The sequence below is a fragment of the Primulina eburnea genome, chromosome 16, assembly GCF_022965805.1.
Source record: "Primulina eburnea isolate SZY01 chromosome 16, ASM2296580v1, whole genome shotgun sequence".
NCBI lineage: Eukaryota > Viridiplantae > Streptophyta > Magnoliopsida > Lamiales > Gesneriaceae > Primulina > Primulina eburnea.
The window spans coordinates 3,518,297-3,535,939 of NC_133116.1; the positions used below are offsets into that span (position 1 = coordinate 3,518,297).

The 17,643-nt window shown below is 34.0% G+C and overlaps 3 protein-coding genes across 3 annotated transcripts; all 3 read right to left on the bottom strand.

Annotated features, from left to right (window-relative positions):
* Positions 1-5: 5 nt before the first annotated feature.
* Positions 6-6,727, bottom strand: LOC140817105 (uncharacterized). The gene is made up of 11 exons (XM_073176695.1): positions 6,413-6,727; positions 5,531-5,756; positions 5,341-5,409; positions 4,917-4,997; positions 4,446-4,543; positions 3,168-3,402; positions 2,536-2,652; positions 1,538-1,847; positions 406-617; positions 270-331; positions 6-189 (listed from the first exon to the last, which is right to left on the bottom strand). The coding sequence occupies exons 1-11, from the start codon at positions 6,515-6,517 to the stop codon at positions 22-24; spliced, it is 1,683 nt and encodes a 560-aa protein (XP_073032796.1). The 5' UTR covers positions 6,518-6,727; the 3' UTR covers positions 6-21.
* Positions 6,728-7,190: 463 nt separating this feature from the next.
* LOC140817132 (bidirectional sugar transporter SWEET7) lies at positions 7,191-9,221 on the bottom strand. Its single transcript, XM_073176738.1, has 5 exons — positions 9,119-9,221; positions 8,742-8,778; positions 8,175-8,553; positions 7,737-7,856; positions 7,191-7,491 (listed from the first exon to the last, which is right to left on the bottom strand). Exons 1-5 carry the CDS (start codon positions 9,159-9,161, stop codon positions 7,342-7,344), a joined length of 729 nt encoding a protein of 242 aa, XP_073032839.1. The 5' UTR covers positions 9,162-9,221; the 3' UTR covers positions 7,191-7,341.
* Positions 9,222-12,783: 3,562 nt separating this feature from the next.
* On the bottom strand, positions 12,784-17,320 carry LOC140816195 (protein KINESIN LIGHT CHAIN-RELATED 1). Its single transcript, XM_073175286.1, has 3 exons — positions 16,490-17,320; positions 14,146-15,054; positions 12,784-13,314 (listed from the first exon to the last, which is right to left on the bottom strand). Exons 1-3 carry the CDS (start codon positions 17,122-17,124, stop codon positions 13,080-13,082), a joined length of 1,779 nt encoding a protein of 592 aa, XP_073031387.1. The 5' UTR covers positions 17,125-17,320; the 3' UTR covers positions 12,784-13,079.
* Between the last annotated feature and the right edge of the window lie 323 nt (positions 17,321-17,643).

The window sequence follows — 17,643 nt, forward strand, 5'->3', positions numbered from 1 at the left end:
GTATTATACTATTGCTTTTGTTCAAAATCCAAGATCAAAACTTGGGAACTCGGCTATTTCCTCTGCAATGAAATCATGTTCAACATCCGAGGTATCTTGAGAAGCACCATTATTTGAATCAGACATACCAAAACCATGAACTGCTCCTCCATGGTCTACACTACTGGTTCCTTTGTTTTCTTCACAAAACTACAGCAGAAAGGAAAAAATGTGTTACTGTTAAAAAAGCTCAAAATTCATATGCAGCAAAACGCGTCAACACATTTTACCTTTTCTGGTATATTGGAGTTAAAATCATTTGTTGATGCGGCAGTTAGTTTAGCTCCAAGCTCTGCAAGGTTATAGTTCACTGAATCATCATAAAGAGCCAGGTTTTAGGCATGAGCATAACGAAATATAGCTTGCCTTTGCGTGAAATGATTTGGGTGGGATTTTCGAGCTCCACATTTTTGTTCGCTTTCATGAGAGATGCTGATGTTGAAGTTGTTTGTCCGAATGAATTCAAGGTCGGAGTTACCAGTATTTGAGGCTCTGCAGCTGAAGAAATTGACTCCAACTCACTATTATCAGTGCCCTCAACATTACAGGTGAGCAATGTATTGTAAATAGTTCCAGAGCTGCAGTAAAGGGAAAAAAAGAAAGAAAGAAAATTCAAACTTATTAAGGTTAGCAAAATGACCAGTAATGAGTTTGATCATCCAACACATATATTCCACCAGAAAGCAAGATTAACTATGAACGTGTGTGTCCATTGCCAAGGGAGAAAAACAAATGCGTTGTTCCAAGTTTTCCATGATGCAACATGTCCCATTGTTGTTAACCACTTTGACAAATCTTCAACTGATATCACAAAATATTTTTGCTAATTCGAAACTCCTGTAAATTGTTTTTGGGCAAGCTAAGGCAGTCGAGGATATCCAACTAAAAGTTAGTTGACATAGTCTTAGTAGAAAGTGCGAGCTCTGTCAAACAACAAAATCATTTCTCACAGAGGTGAGATTCATATATGGGAATAAATTTTTGGACAGTACAGCAATGTTTCCTATGTCATCGAAAGAAATACCTTTGTTTCTATTTTCTGAAAATATTTTTCATGTCCAAAAATGGAACTGATAATTCCCTTGCATGTCACAAATATATATTTGTTCATCATATTTTCATGTTTCCAAACGTACTTCCATCCATAATTTTAAAATGTGTAACATAACATTAGAATACACACACATATAAGTTATATTCAGGAATAATAGTAAATATAAGTTATATTCTCCAATATTAACTTCCAAAAAAACTCCCCAGAAACACTTCTGCAAATGCCAAAACAAAACAGAAAACTACCAGTGATTTTTGCCTGTTAATCGACAGAAAAAGAACTACTACGAACCAAGACATTTCAAGACTGTTTTGATTACTAACAAATGCATCAATAACTTCAAGACTGTGGAACCTGAAACTGTTTACATCACTCCAATTGCAACATTAATAAAAAAAATTACTATTTTTATATTTGATCACATTTTTTTACCAGTATGCATACCTGAGACGGAATGCAGTTGACCTAGCCTGGGATCTTCTTGCATTTTCATAAACTGAGCAATTTTCTGCATCATTTAGAATTTCAACACCCTCGCATTTTAAAATCCTATTGTTGCAATCATCATCGAAGACTTCCTCTATTACTTTATTTGCACTTTGATTACAATTTTGTGCATAGATGTCTATGTGATGCTTGATATCAGAATGAGCTAAAGAATGTGAGCCATTTTGCTCCTCCGGCAAATGTTTGTTCTCTGAGACCAACTTTTCCTGAATCATGGGTTTTCGGAGAATGGACAAGATTTCACTGGCTGCCTCAATAAAAAACTTGCAACATTTCAGGTTATAAGAAGGAATTAGGATGTACAAAGAAATAACACATAAAATGGTAAAAAAAATGGGATGATTGGATGCTATTAGCACATTATATTTGTCATTTACTGGCTTGATCATTTTGTAGATGCTTAAAATATCAAAGGAAGTAAAGTGAAACAAAGAGATTCTGAAGTTCTCAATTTAGTCTATTCCGCAAACTATGAAATTGTAATTCGCAGCATGGTGAACAGTACGTAATTTCGATTCCTTGTGGATGCTTCTACCACCTAAAGAAAAATAAAGGATTAGCAAACAAAGTCTTTTAGGAAATAATGAACGATATTTGAATAAGCACGTCACAACTGGTTGGTAAACAAGGTTTGAATCATGTCCATCGATAATCATACTATCATAGGTAACTCTGTTAAAAAAGCAACACTGACACCCTTTCCTGGATGCAGGAACAGGAATGAAGTCAAAGCAAACACTAATATAAGACATCACAAAAGAAAAACATTGAACAAGAAGAGTGAGACTTCATTTTGACATGTAGATCAACTGGATAGGCACTGCAACTAGTACAATATATGAAATATAGAAAACTTATTATCTGAATTTATACTGATATAGAACAAATATGGATACACTAATTGCAACACTATCCAGATCAAGGGATCTTATTACCAGCACGTTTAGGCACATTTGTAGTTGTTCTACAAATTATATTGGTGTCTACAATCTTGCAACTTGAATCACCAAAGTCAGAATGTTCCTTTTGAGAAGTGTTGTATTGTGGTTGTCCTTGCATTGAAGCCAACATAAAAATATGAGATCAGTTATTACAATTTAGAAGACATGTCTCCCCAAGTCAAGTATCCTTAGGGAAAGAGGAAAGAAGACATTTCAATTCACCAATAAAATGCTTCTAATTGGATGTACTTGTTTAAACTTTAAAATAAATGAAAAATTCAGATTATACTTCAATATGTATGGATCATCTCCTCCTCCTGAGAAGCATAGAAATCTAACAAAACCTGGCAAAACAATTTGAACTATGGCACAAGGAAGAGAAATGAAAAAAGAGACACGAATTCATCCTCTTATAATTACACTGCTAAATTAGTTAATGTAAGCAGTTCAAAAATGCTGTGGCTTTTACTTTGTACTGGGAACACATTCCACCATGATTTGTGATATATATACTGGCTAACTTTTGCAAACCCCCAAACTAGGCATGGATGAAGTTGGTAATTATGAAAAAACAGTAAGATTTACCAAAATGCAGACTTCAATAAATATGGTAGAAAGGAATGTACCAGCATGAAATTTCTCGTTGCATGATATTTCAGCTTGACTATCAGATATATTTTTTCCAACTATTTTGTGATTTTTCTCTGGTGGAGTCAAATCGATTGGCAGCTTATGATCTTCCAGTTCTCCAATTTCTACCAAATGACCCTCAAATGCTAGTGATTCACCAGACTTAACTAGTTCGTTCTTTTTCAGAAACCTGCTATCCAAGAGCCGTCTGTTTGTATCATACAACATGACCTTATGGCAGAAAACGATAAAAGAAAGTTATATATTGAATGGATAAAAGCAAAACAAATGGTGGACGAAAAAAAAGGAACACCAAGGGCAATTCAAGCCTTCATTTTAAATGACGATGTAGATGAGCAGTAGGCGATACGCCCTTACAATTGTTATCGAGAAATGAAGAAATGCACAAAGCCTGACCATAAGATATCCATACTAAAACAAAATGATCAAATTAATGTTGAAGCTGAATGTCTCATAAACATTTGGATCTTGATATCAAGATTGAAGGATAAACTAAAGAATTTTGTGAACTCATAACCCTAGGGAAAGACATGAAAAGGGAGGGAGAACTTAATATTTGAAGTTTAGGATAGAATGAATTTTAAGGTTTTTCCTTCACTTTCAGCTTTCTTTTCATTGATTTTGATTATTATTTGTAGTTCTTAGACAACCTTACCTAGAAAAATTTGCATCAAGCTTCTCCAGAATCCTGCTTGTATCAATGGATACTTGGCTGTTAAGACATCAATAATGCAAGTCGTGCAGCTTTGTTTTGGATTGTAACATCTCAAAGTGTGTCATAAGGGTTTCAAGTAATCATCCAATTCTACCAATATAATATTCATTCTGTTTACATTCTAAGTCAGGCAACCTTTAAATCCATGAGAATCAAGCTTTTACGTTAGCCTAAAAGGTGTAGAGTTCAAGGCTTATATTTATATTACTCCTAAATTTAACTCATATTGCAATAGTCCAAATTTGAACTCTCAACTTTTAGGCTCCTACTAATAACTTCAAATTTAACTCTACCTTAATTTTCAAGTTTTACGTTGAAGCATTTGGAGAGATCAAGTTCAAGGGTCAAATGAATAATTGAAGAAGAGAGCTGGGGATTACACCAAAAATTCATGGTCCTAACATTGTACTTGCCACCATAATCCTTAAGCCGCTATGTTTCTTGAAATTAAGAGCAAGTAAGATAGCCAAATGACTATTGGAACTACTAGTATAGAAAAATTAAAATTTGTTTTTTGCGGCGAAATACTTGTTGATACCTGCCTCCCTTGTGATCCACGAACTATAAGATGTAAAAATCCATCATGAAACTTCTTCGCCTTTTGTGTTAACTGTGTAGTGTACAAGACCTGCCACTCTTAGTCAGAAAAGAGAATTATTAATTTTTCTCAAAGAACTTTTGATAGACAAAAGGAATTAGCAAATTATCGAAACTTAGAATTTAAAAGAACATAATTATTTGCCAGTCACTGGGTCACATGCCATGGCAAACATACGTTTGTTTAAAAAACATTCGGCAAAAGATGAAATGAGATGCCAATATTTTAGAAAATCTTGACTATAATTGCTATAAAAATTGAGCTGTTGGCACATATCTATGATAAGAAATTGGGGTAGCTAATAATCTAAAACATGATCTCCTTAATAATTTTCTATACCCCCTTGCACCTGATAAATAGTTGAAGATTATGCTTTTCAAGCGTATGGTCAAACTCAAGTCAAGGACTTACCTATTTTAGTGGATTTTGTCATGTCCGAAAAACTTGGTGAAGAAGAAGACTTATACTTGTTTAATTCACTGTTCTTGAACTCTGAAAAATGAGAATAACTTTTCAGCTTGCTAACTATAAGATCTCACAAATATCAGAGTGATTTAGAGTTGTACGTCTTCAAACTTTCGAGGACAATCAGTCACGAAAACAATATATTGCTAAAAGAATATTAACAAAGACACCAGCATTTTCATTCAATTGTAGACATTGCTACCCCCAAGGGGCAAGGACCATACCCAAGCTATAAATAGTATATCAGTGGAAAGTTTTATATGGCCACCAACAAGAAACAATTGTTTACTGTTTACCAAAATAAGTGGAGAAAAGTGTACAAAGCAATCATTCTTTCAACACAAAGCACAGAGAAGGTTAGCGAACAGACCTCGGATAATTTTTTGTGATGGACTTAACTTAGTCAGTCGAGTTCTTTCCCCAAAAGAAGGCTTCCTATCTTTTCAACAGAACATGGGATTTGCAGACAGCTAAAATTGGATCAATTTCCCAACAATTTAATGGAGAACCAGCTCTAAATAACATAAAGAAGATAAAAACTTTTAAAGTGTCAACAGAACCTGAGTTATTTTTGTACCCGTGATTGCATGATGAACTTAATTTCTGTTTAGCTTTCTTATTGTTATCTTGACAATTTAAACTAGCAAAAGGTTTATTCCCCACACTCTGCTCGCCAATGTCCACAAGGTAGGAGTCAAATGTCATTGATTCACCAGATTTGATAACATCGTCTTTTTTAACAAACCTAGTCTCCAAGAGCTTGTCGTATTCATCATAAAGCATGATCTGCGGATGATTTTAGAAAATTCCAATAGATTAAAAGTCATACAAGCCATTCCACTTACGTTTAAACATGTCCACAGTCAGAGAGATTGGGTGAACACTAATTAAAATCAGTGTTCAATGAAAAATGTGAGCCATTATTGTGCAAATAGAGGCAATACAAACAAACATCAACCCTGATTAAACTAGTCAGAGCATAAATAAATCCCGCTTGTAGTAAAAAAAATTCAAACTTTAAGTTAGTCAAAATGATTAATGAAATTCAAGGACAAGGATAAAAGTGTTTTCCAAATCCTGAACACAGTTACATCAGTCTACTATGAACTATCTACACAACTGAAAAAGAAAATTAAAAACAAAAGCAGAAACGCAAGCGCTAAAGTATGTATTCTCAAGTAAAATAATCTGCTTTTCCAGTAAAGTTCCATGTCGAATATATCAATTTCCACTTCTTTTGCTCAATGAGAGACAATTTCAGCTTAAGGAATTATGTGAAGCAAGTAAAATACAGGAAATACCAAACCGTGAACTTGATATATGAAAAAATTACACCACAATATGAAGGCCAAACCGAAAATCGTCGAAAGTATAATGTAAATACAGATTAATTGAACAATTAGACACCGATTCAAAGGGAAACGAAAAAATAAAACAAAAACCTTGTAGCCAGAGTCTTGAAGCTCTAAATAACCGTCTTGATAGACTTTACGCTTCTGTTTAACATGTTTCGTGTAAGTCACGCTCCATCGCTTCAAATTCCCCATGTTTTGTGTGTTTCACGAAACTCGAAATTGCAGCTCAGAGTAAAATTTCATGCATATGTGAATCAAATAACAGAAATCACAGATTTTATTCACGAAAAATATGATTATCGATGGATTTAAGAGAAACTCGAAATCAGAGCAAATTGACGCATCGGTGGCGGGAATGTGAAATCAAACGCCCTCGGTTTTCAGAATTAGATAAATTCTGGACTTCGCCGTCGATATAAAAATATATATAATTTATTTGTTTTTTTTTTTTTGAAACGTATAATTTATTTGTTTAATAATTTAATATATCCAATTTTTTTTAGGTGGAAAGTGAATCAAATTTTTCAAATTAAATTTTTGTTATAATTGAAGATTTTATTTATTATTTCAACAAGAGAACACAACGTAATGGTTAGATAAACACTTGTATGAGACGGTCTCACGGGTCGTATTTTGTGAAATGGATCTCTTATTTTGGTCATCCATGAAAAAATATTACTTTTTATACTAAGAGTATTACTTTTGATTATCGGTATGATTGATCTGTCTCACAGATAAAGATTCGTGAAACCGTCTTATAAAAAACTTACTCTAAAATTTAAGGGGAAAAAAAGAAAGCATCTATGTAATTTGTAGGAGTATAACATTTGACAAAGAAGAATTAAAGTATGACGTGGCAAAATTATTTTTAGCACGTAAGATTAACATAGCTTTCGGTTCAACAAGATTATGAAAATTGATTTACACAACTTTAACTTGAAGCTAAACCGGTTATTAACTAAGGTACAACAACTCATATCAGAGAAAATAGGCTTAACATGGGCGAAATTCATTTCCTAAACTGCATTGATCTGCGATTTCTTTTCCGCTAAGCCCATTTCCGGTTGGGCCTTCCTTTCGGCCATGATTCGTTTGGTGGACTTGTAGAAGGTAGCGTATAATAAAAGCTGGGCCAGCCCAAGAATAGTTCCCATCCCATTTGGAGCCTACGTCGCAAAATGATGAGTTGAGTTAATTTTATGAAGGGAAAAAATGTAGTATTTGAAACTTTTTTGGATTTCATATCTTTTACATATAATATGTTTTGAATAAACTTAGGAATTAATCAACTACATTTTTAATGAATTGGATTGCAAAATATTTTTTTTTATTTAAAAAGTTGTAAAAGGCTAGGAAAAAAACTAATGTAAAATATGATTTGGTGAATATGCGAGCAAGAGGGATAACTTACAACAATGAAGGGATCGAAACGAATAAGGGCATAAGCAGTCCAACTAATCCCATTGAGGAAGGAGAAGAGAGACAGGAAAAATGGCATGTACTCCACACTTCTCGTTGTGATCACCAGCTTCTGCAACCATAAAAAAAATATATACATATAATTTCCATAAACAAAGTTAACACAATTATCGTTCGATCGAATTCGCGTGTGTTCGAGATTTCGAAAAATGAGAGATTTTCTAAAACTTATAAAAGTGGATTTTATTTCCTTTTAACTTTTATAGCTTTCAATCAATCCACGAAAGCAGACATTGAGGAATTTTTTTTTTTTTTTTTTTGGTTATTACAAAGCGGAATTTTTAAAAGTTTTCTTTGATTATGCGAGCTTCTTTCTTCTTTTTTTATTTGCCTTAGTGAATGTAATATTATTGATGTAACTATCTCGTACCATGACCGACAACGGGGCGGCGTACATCATAATGTTCCCAATCATGCAAATGCTACCGACGACGGTGGACCGGAGCTTGGTTGAATGAGCCAAAGTCAAGACAAGAAGGGCTAAAACCGCCACGAAAATGCACTCCATCACGACCGTCGCCACCAACTTGAGTCGTTTCTTGGCATCGGAGAATACAATGAAGAGTGATAGATACACAATCTCAATCACCAATCCCGCGCCATTGATGGTCACCACTAGGGTACTGTGAGGGTGCACAACAGGCAGGCCGTACAGAACCCATAGACCACAGTTGATGAATGTGGCCAAGTAGGGTATTGGCGAGTATTGTTCCACCGATTTTTTCTTCCATATCCGATAAAAAGTTGGCCTGATAACGATAAGATCATAATCACAATAAGAATATCATATTATTGTTTTTTGTTTTCCATTTTCCAACAATGCAGATGTAATATATATGCTATTTCGCATCGATCGAAAGACTGAAAAAGTTGTCTGTTTTCCAACTATAAATCAAGAACATCTTTAAATAACATGTAAACGTGAAACGAAGCTTACACAGGAGACAGGAACAATACGAGTGCAATGACGTTACCTGGAAACAAACAGTTATTTCCACAGCTTTAGAACAGTAAAAATAAATCACTCAAGCAAACAATTGATTTCAAGCTAACTGTTAAAAATAAAAAAAAATAAATTAACTCGACGTTGCATGTTTAAAAAAAGTCAATTAATTTTTCATATACCGTTAAAGAAGAAAACGCGAAAATATCAAATCTGTTATTTGGTAAAAAAAATTGATTATTTCCCGTGGTAATATTAATGGAACCATTTTTTTACTTATTTATAATAATAATAATAATGAATGCATTATCTGAAAATTATATTCCTTGATAATAACAAAAAGAAAAAGAAAAAGAAAAGAAAAAACTAACCTATGATACCAACTACGGTGCGAGCATCCTCCTTGGAAAACATGATCGATTATTAATTATTTTAAAAAAGGTTTAAAATATATATTGAATGGTGTTTGAATTTGTTGAATGCATGAAAGATAAGGGGCACGAATGCTGTATATATAGGCAAGAAGGGAAGAGGTTGGGTTTGGCTTTTGTGATACATACGCGAATCGTTATTGTCACCTGCATGACATGTATTGGCCGGTGGAACTCAGATCAACACATGGATTTATAATAATTATAAATATATAATCCGGTAACAATTTAATGCGGCACTTTTCTCAAGGTTCTGGAAATCCAAAATACGTAGTAATTGATTGAGATTAAATTGAGACCTCCTTTTTCTTTTTATTTTATATTATACTACAGGTGATGTAATTTAATGAATTTATTGGCCATTTTTTTTTTTGAAATTGTTATAATTAAAGTGTTATTACCTGAGAATAAACCGAAATATATATATATAATGTAGATTTTAATTATTTGAAATAAAAAACTCGTTCTTTTATTTCCTTTTCATCATGAAAAAATGGATGTTTATTTTTATTAAAAATTAAGTGGGTGCACTGAATTCGAGTCAAACTAAAACCTATCCTTATCCATTGATATTTGCATTTAAATCGGGTGCCCATTTTTTCAGATATCAATGCCCAAATAGAGTAAATGCGGGAAATTTTGCAGCAAAAGCTATATATATATATATATATATATATATATATATATATATATATATATATATATATATATATATATATATATATTTGTCTTATTTATGATCTAGTTTTCTTATTATAATTTCTGTTATACTCGAAATCTATTCAATTACATCTTATTATTTTCTTAAATCAACAGTTTTGTTACGATTGAAACATGCACCTAACTCAACCCTAAAAGTTAGCTCAAGAGGGGAGGATTGTTCAAGACCGTATAAAAAACTCACAGTTATTTTATCGGATTGATGTGGGACAACTAACACACCCCCTCATGCAAAGGAATAAACATCTGGAGCGTGAAGTTTACAAATGACCCAATTATGGATAGAATGGGCGACCCAATTACTATGGACAGTCCAACACATAACGATGAAACCTGAGCTCTGATAACATGTTAAGATTGGAATTTGGACCTAACTCAACCACAAAAGCTAGCTCAAGGAGGGAGGATTGTCCAAGACCATAATAAACAACTCTCAGGTATTTTATCCGACTGATGTGTGACAACTAACAAGTTTCATTATCGATCCTTTCAATTTCGACTGTAATCTCTTCATCGAACGAGCTCACATATATATTATTATCGTTAATATTTTTAAGAGAATGTTGATATTTACTCTTCAATATTTCTTGTTATTTATACTTTATTTGTGAATAAATTTGACACATATTTTACACATGAAATAGAATATAAATAACACAAAATATAATGTAAATATCTAACTTTCTTTTGAAAATATACAATTATTTATAATAATTATTATGCCACTAAATATATATTTCCAGTTTATATGAACACTAGGGGAGTGATTTGTAGTCGTGCATGGTGACAGGTTCTTCATGGTTCCAACGTGAGAAGACATGCATTTGGTGTTTTCGGTTTTCCTTTTTTTAACTTTCGGCGCTTAATAACTTTTCTTGTGTGAAATAAATTGAAGTTGTGAATTTATTGTGAATGTGAAGCCGAATAATTTAGTAAAGCCCGTATCCAATACTTCCGGGTTATACATGTTACAAATGAACTAATACTCCCCATGCATGTATATTTAAACAATTAGATGGGGTACTGGAGGGTTGTTGTGATACTTCTTGTCTCACATGATAAAAATTAAATAATTAAAATTAGTTTATAATAGGTTATAATGAACTTCTATAACAATTTCGGTTAATTATTTTCGTAAAGCATAGACGAATACGAAGTATTTGTTATATAAAGGCTCATTGTACAGTCATACAAGCGCGGGCCTGGACTTGGGGCGTGACAGTTGTGGCCACACACGAGAATAAAGCCAAGATTATGATAGTCGCCAAGAATAGATAAATTTTAAAAAACAGATCATGACATGTCTAGATTTTAACTTTGATTATATTCGATCAAAATCACACATATATGCAAATTCTTCAAGAAGAAAATATCATATTTCATTTGTTAGAGGATTGATTATATATGTCTCGTAGATCTTTATTTTGAGACAGGTCAATCATACTCATAAAGAAATGTGACGTATATTAATTAATCATTATTTGATTATTCTAGGTAGAGAATTTATTTTTGTTATAGTCATTCGTATAATCTTTTATTAAATGAATTCTTATATGCAAAAAATTAATAAAAATGATGTATTGCTTCAATTAATTAGCAAGTTGAAACCTTAGTGTCAGATCGATTATTACTGTCGTTGGTATAATAGTTTCAATACATACAATTACATACATACATATGTATTGAAACTTACTCCGTTATATTTGATTGATAGGTGGGAACTCATTGTAACTATAAATCATATGTACTATTGTCTGTGTTGTGAGAAATAAAAATAAGATATTTATTTAATATTCTAATAGAACCGCAAATCATCAAGTGAATTAATTATTTTTCTTATTATATAAATTGATCGGTATTTAATTAAGTCCATAAATGGACAAACGTTAATTTAATTTGAAAAATAGATCCATTTTTTATTTTTTATAATTAACGTAAACTAAAAATTAAGAATTATATTTTATGTTATGAATTTACTATGAATAAGATAATTTTTCAAGTTATTTTAGAAAACAAATTATTTATTCACCCAAATCAAATTTTCATACTATTTTTTTAAAATAATAGAATTTAAATATTAAAGTATAATCTAATGTACTATATTTAGATTTAGAGAACATCAATATGATAAAATTTAGTTTTTTGTATAATTATAAGTGAGATGATTATGTACGACTTTTTTAAGGGAAAAAAAGAGTTTAATAATATATTTTTTAAGAGACTAAAATATCGAAATAACATATATATCTTGACCCGTTGAGTTTTTTATCAATGAATTTTTTAACATAAATTCAGCCCCCAAACAAAATCGTATTTTGTGAGACGGATCTCTTGTTTGGATCATCCAAATATTACTTTTATGCTAATAGTATTATTTTTTATTGTGAATATAAGTAGGGTTGACTCGTTTCACAGATAAAGATGCGTGAGACTGTCTCATAAGAGATCTACTCAAAAATAATTCAAGCTACGCTCATATGTACATGCTCTTCTTTCATGGCTTGGCTAAATGATGAACTACGATCCCATGGTCGTGCATCCCTGGGGTAGTAGACAAATATCAGGAGAACCAGCGTTTTCCATGAATCGCATGTTTACATTTTTTTTCCTCCACTCGGATTTAAGGTTTTGGGGTTGGATGATTTTTGCATTGCCACAATATCAGAAAAGAAAGATATTGAAGTTATTGATTTCTTTCTCCTTTTTTTCAGTTATTCTCATTTTGGTGTAATTTCATGCATAAATATATACTACAATTAAGTGATAAGCTCTTATAGGTATGACCAAATTACACGTAAATAAAATTATTATTAATAGTCACTTCTTTTGTCTCAAAAAATACAGTATGACAGAAAGTGAAGGGAAAATTGAGGACTTTTAATGCATAATCAAATTAAATCTTTCAAATGAAACACGCGATACAAATTCAACCTAATCACCTAAAATTGTGGTTATTACAATTTGCCAGATGCAGGGAAAACTAAAGACACTTCGGTTTCCCACAGTTCCTTCGAACACATCACAACAATGAACCCATTAGATAGACAATAAACAGTGACCCTTAAAGGTCATGGAGACAAGAAGCCCTGACGAAGTACAAGACTTCCATATTATACACAATCTTCTATGTTTGCATAAAACCCGAAGCACACGCAATTCGGACTCGAGCAACAACAGACAATCAACTTCTAAACCCAAAAGCAGACCATTTCTTTGATGTCTCTTTTTTCGTCCTTCTTGAATTAGGGTCGATAAGGTTTTCAAGCGATTTTGCCTCCTTGTTCCTAGACCTACCAGCTTCTTTCAAGAGCTCAGATAGCCTTGCTTTCTCATCATTGAAATCTTGATTTGCTGTTCCAAGCTTCTCCTCACGCAGTTTAAGAATGTACTCGAGGATTTCGATTGCATCTTCAATTCTGCAAATTTTTTGAGAAAACATTTCAAAACAGGTTTGGGATTAAAAATAGCATCTCAAATGTCTACTTGACGCTCGTGTACATTGACAAGATGTTCACCAATGAGTTTCATTCAATCTCGGTATTCTCCAAAATCCTACATAGAACACTGAACATCCACTCATTACAAAAAGTTTGGATAAAAGCGCAGAATAAGGTTCGAATGGATCAATAGAACACTGAACATCCACTCATTACAAAAAGTTTGGATAAAAGCGCAGAAGAAGGTTCGAATGGATCAAAGAATGCAAGAGGAGGACCAAACTACTATCATTTCCTAGGATACAAACTTATTTTGCATTTGACTTGATAGATCAGTGTAACAAATTTAAAATAAAAACCACGTATATTAATTATTAATCCAAAATGACATTTTAATATCACATTCAGATAATGTACGCCCATGTAGAAACTGTATAATATGATATCAGGGAGCACTCGAACTAGCAGTGAGTTGGAAGGAAAGACACCACTACATATATAAAGGCAATCTCAAGACAGGCAGTAAGACATCCTGTGCCTCTGGGTTTACATAACCTAATACTGGCATGAATATTTGCAAGCATTAAATAAGTATAATTAATTATTTATTATTTTTATTCAACTAAGATTAAGTTATGATTCATCAGATTGCCTTCTGATTAGCTAATACTATGCTAGAGGATTTATTGTAAGACTTCAATATATGTTCCGCAATCTATGTATATTAGTATATCACTAACTTTTAATACGAAGCAGCTCCAGCTTGAAAGGGACAGGAAAAATTCAAAACTGTTAATGACGTGAAATTACCTTCCAATGCCATCATAAGTTGCTGCAAGATTGCTGTAAACACCTAGAGTATCCTGATGAAATGGACCACACTCCCGTTCTAGTATTTCTCGAGCTTCTTCAAACATTTCAGCAGCTTCATCCATCTTAAATAACTGAACACAAGCCAAACCCATCTGATTCAACACAATCCCAAAGAATCCTGATTTCCTCTCTCCGCTTGCTCTAAGTTTCATTACAGCACTTTTAAAGCAGTTCAATGATTCTTCATATTTACAAACCATGTAAAACATCACTCCCATCCGAGCTTCAATTCCAGCAATCGTACTTTGCTGACCGGGTTTATCCTCCAATAATTTCATACTCTTTTGCAGGAGTTTTAAAGCTTCATCGGGTTCGTTAAACAATTCGTAAATGGCTGAAATTTCAGTCATCCCACTTGCAATTTCTTCAGCACTGGTGCCAGGTACAGGCTTTGTAAATATTCTCAGGGCATTTTCGCAATAAGACCGTGACTCCCTCAATTTTCCAGTCTTGTAGTACAACTCAGCCAACCGTAAAAATACCGAGGCAACATAAGGATGGTTATCACCCTTGGAAGATTTGAACACTGTAAGAGCTTTTTGATAGGAGAAAACAGCCTCATCAAAACGGGTTAGTGACGAGTAAATATTTCCTATGCAAACATCAATAGCAGCAACTTCATTTTCTTGTCCATTTGCAATCATTGCCATGCTAGCTAGTACAAGGTGTTCCAAGGCTGACTCATAATCACCTTTAGCCTCACATATGAGAGCCATCAACCGCCGGTCAGCTGCTTCCTCAAGAGATGCAGGCGGGCTATGCACACGATGGATTTCAAGAGTTCTCTTGCATAGATTTTCTGCATCAACGAAGCGCATGGCCTGAACATGGGCCTCAGCTAAGTATCTGCAATTGGTAAACAGCAGCATTTAAATCAAGAGCATCTAATAACTGCGATCCTTTAACCTTTTTTTCCGCTAAAAGGGCTTATGAAGAAACAGACTTTCCGTTCTCCGGATAAATAATCATAGAAAACACCGTGTTACTATTACATACTGTCATACTGAAGAATATACAAAGACTATTTAGGTTGAACACCATTGATGTTTTCAAGAACATTCAAACAGCATGGAGTTTATCACAAAATAGGATAGATTAAAGATACTATTTATTTTTCAGGGAGATTACAAGCTCGGAAGAAACATAAAAATAGCCCAATAATAGTTCCCTTCCCAAGCCAAATGCATTAGTTAGATCGATAATATCATTTTCTCTGCTCATCAATTGAAGAACCAAGAGATACTCGGTTTCTATGAAAGACACATGTAGCGGGTCTAGATCCATAGACTGACTCCAAATAATTGGATTTACAAGAATTGGTTGCTTTCAAATACATAAATTAGTGATTTATAAATGGCGTTAAGGGCTGAAACATGTAGCAAATCAATAGGTATAATAAAAATATACCAGACTATGCCATACAAAATAAATAATAGAAGTAATTAAGGCTGAAACATGCGGCAATCTACAATTTCCTAAAGTTTTCATCCGTATTTAAAAGAATCAGATTTATACATGATACATGTTCATGTAGTCAGCATAAAAACACATTATTTGACACCTAATGATCCTAAGACATGTCACACGCCCAAAAATAAATGAATGAAGTGTCATCTCATTGCCTAGTTCATATTGTCGCTCCTCTTTTTCCCCTTCAGTGTTCTTCATTTCATTCCGGCTACTGATTCTCGTCGATCAAAACATTTCTAACCTTGATTTTGAGTTAATCATAACATGAGAATTTCAGTATAGCAGTAGAGTTTTGATAAGGGTCGAGGAACTTCTGAAATTTCCTGCTCTCTTGCATTAAATAATTAATTTTTTGCTTTCGGAAATTTCAAATTTTTTGAGGGGGTTTGTTAGAAAAAACTTCAACATTTCCTATTTTTGTCACCATTTTTCTTTTGTCTGGGACTTCTCTGATAGTATATGTCGTATTAGACCCCTTTATTGTTTGATCTACTTGCTTGACAATGTGCTTCCCTATAACAGCCGTGTGTGATGCCCTATTACATATTAGATTTGCTTTTAAGATAACTTCTCCTATTTTCTTTGTCGGTGTAACTGAAGTTTGATTATTAGCTTCTCAATGGTACAGATATGCGTTAACCTTATGAGGCAACCATGCCTTTCAAACAAGGTCGATTTTGCATCATTTCCCACCACAGTTTTTCCATGATTGAATGCACTAAAAATGAATGTATCAGGAGTACACATAATTATTCATAATCAAATCCAACAAGCCACAACATAACCTCAAAAAAACAATCATAACACGCACCTGCAAGTCTCTGCAACTCGAGGATCGGTGTCACCCAACGTCTCCATCTGTATCTTCAACCCTTCTTCATAACACTCAATAGACCGATCCAGCTGCCCTAACATCGAATGTGTGTCCCCCAGCTGCATATACCCCGAAAACACAGCCAATGCGTGATCTGCGCCTCTCTTCACGTCCGGAACCTTAATTGCCTTCTCCAACACCTCTGCCGACTCCTCAAACCTCCCCAAGCTACAATAAATCGCCGCCACTACGTGCAGACTCATAACCAAGTCCAAGCTCGGCTCCCCATCAACCACGCAACGCTCAAAACTCTTTGCGGCTCGCAAAGCATATTCTAAAGCTTTGTTCGGACCTTCCCCCGAAGCAATTGTGTCACGCGCTAGCTTGAGTAAGAACGGGCCGAGATCCGGGTTGTCAAGTGAGGATTCGTCTAAGAAGGCTTTTTCTGGTGGAGACTTCTTCTTACGATCAGGGGAAGGTTTGGCGCGTGAGGTCGACGGCGACGGGGATGGAGGGCGGCGTGAGGCGGATCTAGTGGATCCGGGTTGAATTGGGGTTTCTGGGTCATTGGGCACCGTGATTCGCAGAAGCGGTGCGTCCGGTGGGGTCTTAACTGTAACTAAGCCCGGCATTTTCAGGAGAATAAACTGGAAATTAGATAACACTGAACAATTTTATATATAAATATATGTAATTGAAGAGGATCGAGTATGAATTGGAAGGATTAATGGCAGGATTTTCAAGCAAATTTGTTAGTTAATTAATGTTGAGATTCATCCATACCACCATTTCCAGCTGTTGCTGCCTGCTGGTGAGACTGGACTGGACTGGACTGATGACTGAATCCGAGGATAAAGTGAGACATTAATTGCATTTTAATCCCTTAATTTATAAATGTTCCCAGTTAGCTCTCAAAAATAATAAAAATGCAATTCCACCTCCAATTTAAGATAATTGTGCATGTTAATCCTTGCATCTTAATCCCATAATTTATACAGTTGATTCGAAAATCGTGGGCAAATGGATCAAGTTGGAGGAGATTGTTCACTCACAAGCCCTAAACCCGATACATAAGTGTCACAACCTCATTTCCAGCCGATTATATGGTATCCGAAGCTATGAAGAATGACAAATGATTGAGAACATGTGAT